The 6,221-nt window shown below is 36.8% G+C and overlaps 1 protein-coding gene across 1 annotated transcript; it reads left to right on the plus strand.

Moving 5' to 3' along the window:
* Positions 1-344: 344 nt before the first annotated feature.
* Positions 345-5,840, plus strand: MLANA (melan-A). The gene is made up of 4 exons (XM_065657541.1): positions 345-427; positions 3,102-3,198; positions 4,711-4,812; positions 5,772-5,840. The coding sequence occupies exons 1-4, from the start codon at positions 354-356 to the stop codon at positions 5,838-5,840; spliced, it is 342 nt and encodes a 113-aa protein (XP_065513613.1). The 5' UTR covers positions 345-353.
* Positions 5,841-6,221: the final 381 nt, after the last annotated feature.

Raw genomic sequence — 6,221 nt, forward strand, 5'->3', positions numbered from 1 at the left:
ATTTCTTTATATCTTCCTAAGAGATTTTATTTCAGAAGTCTGCCATCCCTTAGTACCTAAAGAGACCATGTCAAATTCTTCTCTGTTACAATCAGGTGCCAATACCTTAATGTCAGCAGAGCTATTCAAAGGTAGACTATAGTTACGATTTTGAGTTTTACCTTAAATTGGGACAGTGGTATATGTATATAGATCCAGTCAATTCTGAAGATATCAGATTGTCCTGCCTCTCTAAAATGTTCCTATTAAAACAAAAAAGTTGATAATATTATGCTTTAGAGATAAGAAATTATTTATTGCACTGAAGCACTGTATTTCTGTCCTGTAGGTTTGAGCAGGACCAAGCTCACAAAATGCCCAGAAGAAACTACCACACAGATGGCAACTTTTTCAGAGGGAGAGGACACAGCTATCTTGCAGCAGAAGAGTAAGCATAAAGCAAAACATATGTTAGCATGTAAGCTGGTGAAAAAAAATTTACATTGAAAAGAAATGCACAAAATAGTATCAGAAAAAGTCACCATGGTATACAGGCAGAGTGTATTTTAGCTATCCTGTAGTTGTATGTAATGTTTGTAATTGCAGAATCATACCGAGCCTTCAATGGTTAAGGGAAGTCAGAATGGCAGAATTCGAGACTCCAGAGTTTGATCATATAATCACAAGTCATTAATCTTTATTAAAAAAATTACCAGGTTTATTGAGGCTTATTTAGAATTTTCTTTTGAGGCTGTTGCAAGTGATCTTTATGCTAAGATTTATCTCCAGATCCACACACCTCTCTTTAGAACCTCAAAAAGACATTGTCTCACTCTAAACAATAAGTGAAAACCCTAGAGAAATGGCAAAATACTATCAAAAAGCAGATGGAGACATCAATGCCATACAAATGAGACTCTCAGCAAACTGTTTCTGGGTGAGACTCCACTAAGCAGAACTAATTCAACTTAATACTTTGTTAGTTTTGGCTTACAATAAAATATGTTGGGTCTTGGATGACCAGAGACACTATCCCACTGGTGATGGGTTATTACAGTATGCTTGGGATATATGTATGTGGAATGTGCTTCTGGTACTGCTTTGCTGGCCCCAAACCTGGTGACTTGTCCCCTAGACACACATACTGCAAGATATTTGTTTTTCGATGTTCATCCCTGGGCAGAGAGAATAAACAAGAGGGAAGGCACTCTCGTAGTTCGGCTCAGTTCTCCAAAAGAGAAAGCTGGCTACTCATGTCTCAGCACTTGAAACAAAGCGTGCTCACCTCCAGCTGCCATGAATTCCAGTGGCTGCAATTGTAAGTACTTTTTCTAGATGCACAAGGGAAAAGTGACTCTCTCCTTCCAGTACCAGAAGGAGCATTCAAGATTTAAGCACAGATTACTAATAGCACAGTTGCCACTTTAACTGGAATTGCATGAAATTGCATACAAACTTTTCATACTAAACTCTGAATAAGTAGGAAAGGGGTTAGATGGCCAATATGCACTTAAAATCACCAGCTCCAGAAATGACATATATTCTGTGCAGGATACGGGCTAATGGCTGGCTAAAATTATGGAGCACACAAAAGCAGAGAGCAGCCTCAAAATACAGAAAAGGCAGAAGTTGCTTGGAGAAGCAGTCTCTCCAAATTTTAACTGTGCTGGGAATAGTAACAAAACCAGTGGAGCCCTCTCATAACTTCGAAGATCAGCTGCAACACAGATGGACTGGGAAGCAAGTGAATGCCATGAGCTGTATTCCTGGGTTAAACAGATCTCCAGCCAACACAAAGTCTGGAAGAGGTAAAGAAACTTTCAAGATTCAGGTACTGGTGAAAAAGATGATCCCCTTGGTTCCAAGGAGCTTCATGCTTCAAAGAGCACACAATTCAGACAAAAAGCCAGCCTGTTCTGCCACACCACTCTGCTTGCATCTTCTTCAGGCTTCTTAGGTCACAAGGAAACACTCCTCCATGAGACTCTGAGTCACTGAAAATGATATAAAAGGTCTCCGATAAGTCACATACCCCACTCCTCAGTCCCAATGGAAAAGCCTGGTAGTAATTATTGCAGGGCAGCTGGATATAAGATATAGAACAGTATGTTAGAGGGGGTCTATCCTGACTTGTGGCAATATTTTTTCCTATCCTCTTTTCCCTTTGTTTTGCAGACTCTTCCGTTCCTGAACAGGCAAAGAACAAAAAAAAACCCCAAACGGAACCAAAAACCAAACCAAAACAAAAAAGACAAAGAAAACTCACAAACAAACAAACAAAAAACCCAAAACAACCAACAACAATCCCAACAACAACGCAACCAAAAAAAAGCAACAGGGAGTGAATTCTGTGTGTCTTCACAGGGAGGATATTAGCTCAGGAGAAAGGGCTTTTGTGACTAGGAAACTTGCAGTGACTTTGTCACCTTGCCTTCGGACAGATAGTGGCACTGTGCTACTTCTCTCAAGTCCCCCGTAGGCAGTGGGAAGGATGTCTCACAGCACAGTTTGCAAAGCCTCCGTTCCCTAAAATGACCCAGTGACACCAATACTGTGCCTAGAATGCCATGGAACAAGAACTAAAGAGTTATAGACCTCTTTATGAATAACTTAAAGTTTCTAAGTTGGATTTGGAGGTTGTGTAGTGTTTTATGTATCCAAAAAATCCTTCTGTCACCAGCTGTTGTTGCAATATGATGCAATTAAGATACATTTCTCAATACTTGATACCTGGAAAGGTTTAACAGATAAACATGAGATGTGTCTCTGCAGGCGTGGCATTTAATTTATTTCACATTCTCTCCCAATATCGCAAAGCTGTTTGCCAGATTTACAGGGAGCAATTTTCTTAGAAGTAGTAGTCACTGGTAGATTATTATCTTTGAAGCGGTATATTCCTCATTTTTAAAATGCTTAAGTATTTGGCAGAGAATTTAGCTAACTACTTAATCTACAGTGAGTGGCTGAAGTTACTGATATGCTGTCTATTTTCTGAGGTAAATTCTGCTCCATGCCTTCCTCTAGTAAAAGGAAATCAATACAAACTTTTGACCTAATTGCTTTTGCTCCCAGAAGAATGAATCTAGCTCTGATGTTAATTATTTTTTTTGCTTTGCCAACAGAGCCCTGGGTCTTGGACTCTTGATTTTGGTGCTGGCAATTTTATTCATCTTTGGCTGCTGGTATTACAAAAGACGTAGTGGCTACAAAAGGCTGCGGGTAAGCACAGCAGCTTACTTTCTAGCATGCGATTATTTTGACAACACGTTATCATTACTTGCATTACATTAATGCAGAGAATATCAGCTCTGTAATAGGACATCATTATCTCAGGCAACATATACACTGACATATACAGAGGTAAAACCACGCAACATGAAGCACACCTTGCTCTGAAGAACTTGCAAGCCAGACAAAAGGGCAAGGGGAAGCAAAAGCATCGGGAGGTGAAGCCAGTTGCCCAGCTTTGCACAACGCACCAGTGGAAAAACTGATCTCTAGGAAGCATTATATTTAATCTTTACAAAAAATCCCCAAGATGTGTTCTGTGTATTTTCATTTAAAGACAGACAACATATTCACTCCTCATAACACTTACCCCTAGATGAGGACAGATATGATTAGAGTAAATCTAGGAAGCAGATAAGAAAAACAAATCTTACAAGTAACTAAGTAAATATTATGTTAATGTACGGGTGATGCATGATTTATTTGCATAAAAGTTGACCTGCAGTTTTAAAATTTACAAAAAAGCAGGGCAGGTTTGAAGTTCGTTTTCTAAACTCAAAAATTCAATTTTGTGTCTTCTTAAATAATATGTTAAAAAAGTACAATCCTTCTCAAAACATCGGTTGTTAGAAGAGTCAATGCTTGATCTTTGAAGTTCTGCTCTCTCTCCTACGAAAGGGAGGCCATTTTTAATCCTTTAAAATGAAAGCTTTATCCAATTATACATTTTACAGTAAATATGTTTTAGCTATCCTAATATTTTTAAAAACATGTGACCACTTGGAAATAAAAAACCCATTTGTCTCATCTAAGTCAGCAAATCTATTTCCTTGCTGTTTCAGATACTTTGTCCTGTTACCTCTCTCGTGATCTATCCAATATGTATATCAACTGGCCACAATACATAAAACCTGAACTTTCATAGTGACATGTTGAAAAAGTGACAGTAATACTCAAAAAACCCTTCAAAAAGCAAACCAGAATTCTTTCATGCCTGCTTTGTACACCATGGCAAAAAGCCCAGTCTCTTTTTAATTCCTTCTCATTGCAGTTTGCTGCTTTCTGGCAGTGAAAGCCTAATTTTTGTTAGGCTTTTTCACTAGGGGAGAACTGACATGGAATGTGTGCAAAAGAAATGGTGGAAAAATTGAAAAGAAAAAAGCTGGAGCTTAAATAAAGAAATGGGTGGGATAAAAAGGAGGAGGCATTCAGATACATGAGAAGGTGTCAGTTCCTGCAGCAGTCCTGGACCTAAAAAATGTGATCTTCATTTTTTTTTTGTCGATTTAATCGGATAATACAGGAGAGAGAGTATGTGTCAGCAGAGACAGCAAAAAGTGATAGGGAGATTACCTCTCTTGCTGGCATTGTGTCTGGCCCTAATCCCAGATTCTAATATGTACTGTAAATGTGCTGTGAAATATTAAATTATGTGCTATGTGCTCTAACTTCACATTCTCTTTTTCCTTTCATCTTCCCCACATTTCTTTATGATCTGTCAAGAGCAAAAGCACTAGTGTGGGCACAACACGAACTGTGGTAGGTGAGGGAACAGCACTGGACTGCAAAATGCCCCTGCAGGAATACAGGAACTTTAGTTCTGTGGTAAGTTGCAACTCAAGGTTTCATTTACTTACAACATAGTAAGACATGGTGAGACAATCTTGGTAAGCAGTCACTTGATTTTTTTCTTGGGGTGTGCTCTCTAGATTGGTCTTCATCGCCTTTGTTAACAAGTAGTATTTTGCACAGTTTTTACTGTGAAAAGGGTTTTAAAAATCTACTATTAAGAATTATTTTTTTTTTAAATTCTCTTATTTCACCTTCCTTTATTCTTAAGTTGTATGATCATTATGCAATCTATTACAATGATGTAACAATTGAATCCTGTAATATACTGAATTAGCAAATATCTCCCTGACAGATGTTTGACCATTCTTAAAAATAACGAATGGACTATGTCTGGTGTACTATACCTTGACAAGGATTGCCAGGGAACATTGTAAAATTTCAATGTTTTAGTTTCTCTAATCATTATGGAAAGATGAACATTAAAATCTCTAATTTTTTAAAAGTTGAAATAACTTAATTTATAAATATATATGTCAACTTATGGGTGTGTTTAAATAGTTTTAGAATGGGAAAAGGCTAATTTACAATCAATTTAAAATAAGCTGCCCAAATTGTTAACATTGGAAATAAGACAATGCACCTGAATCAAGACTCTCAAATGAAAGTTTCAATATTAGTCTTAATTCTCAATATATATAAAAACATTATTTAAAAAAAAATTCCTGTCCTTATAACACTGAAAATGACCTTTTGAGGTGAATGAAACACACAAAATGAATGCAATCTGATGCAAAACAACAACAAAACCCAACATATTAGCAAAAACTAACCTAAAATAAAAATAAAGACATAATGGATGAGCTCAGCTATTTTAAAGTGTAGTACCATATCTGTTATGAAGGTAAATATTAATAGCTCCCTGCATATTTAATGTCATTTTCTTGTACCTCAATTGTTTTTTCAATCTTTCACACCCATTTTCCATACCATAGGTACCTGATGCTCCACCAGCTTATGAAAAAATTGCTGCAGAACAGTCACCACCACCTTATTCACCATGATAACACAACATCTTAAACTCTAAAAATACCAATTCAATTTCTTCATGCTCCTTCTTAATTTCCTATACATGCTTTACTTCCTTAAAACTAAAACAAAAAAAATCACATGCTTTATTAGCAGTTGCTGAAAATTATTCCTGCTTAGTTTACAGAACTAGTTCTTGAAATGCCTCAATAAATCTGAATATGCTTTTGTTTTAAATTTTTCATTTCATGTGGTCAGATTAATACACTATGCTCAAGTTTGGGCATCTTGCATCCTTCATAGATCTACAAAGAGTAAGTACATACCACTGAATATCGACCAGAGTAGAAAGTGTTCCATGTTTGTTTTCATCTTCCCCACTTACTCTCTCTTTCTTTAAAAATTAAATTGTTCAC

The sequence above is a fragment of the Caloenas nicobarica genome, chromosome Z, assembly GCF_036013445.1.
Source record: "Caloenas nicobarica isolate bCalNic1 chromosome Z, bCalNic1.hap1, whole genome shotgun sequence".
Taxonomy (NCBI): Eukaryota; Metazoa; Chordata; class Aves; order Columbiformes; family Columbidae; genus Caloenas; species Caloenas nicobarica.

What these genes read in the sequence shown, in the direction of transcription:
- MLANA (XM_065657541.1), top strand. Translation starts at nt 354, where the DNA reads ATGCCCAGAAGAAACTACCACACAGATGGCAACTTTTTCAGAGGGAGA. An exon ending in GTGGCTACAAAAGGCTGCGG is followed by an intron (nt 3,199 to 4,710) that starts GTAAGCACAGCA and finishes TGATCTGTCAAG; the next exon opens with AGCAAAAGCACTAGTGTGGG. An exon ending in ACAGGAACTTTAGTTCTGTG is followed by an intron (nt 4,813 to 5,771) that starts GTAAGTTGCAAC and finishes TCCATACCATAG; the next exon opens with GTACCTGATGCTCCACCAGC.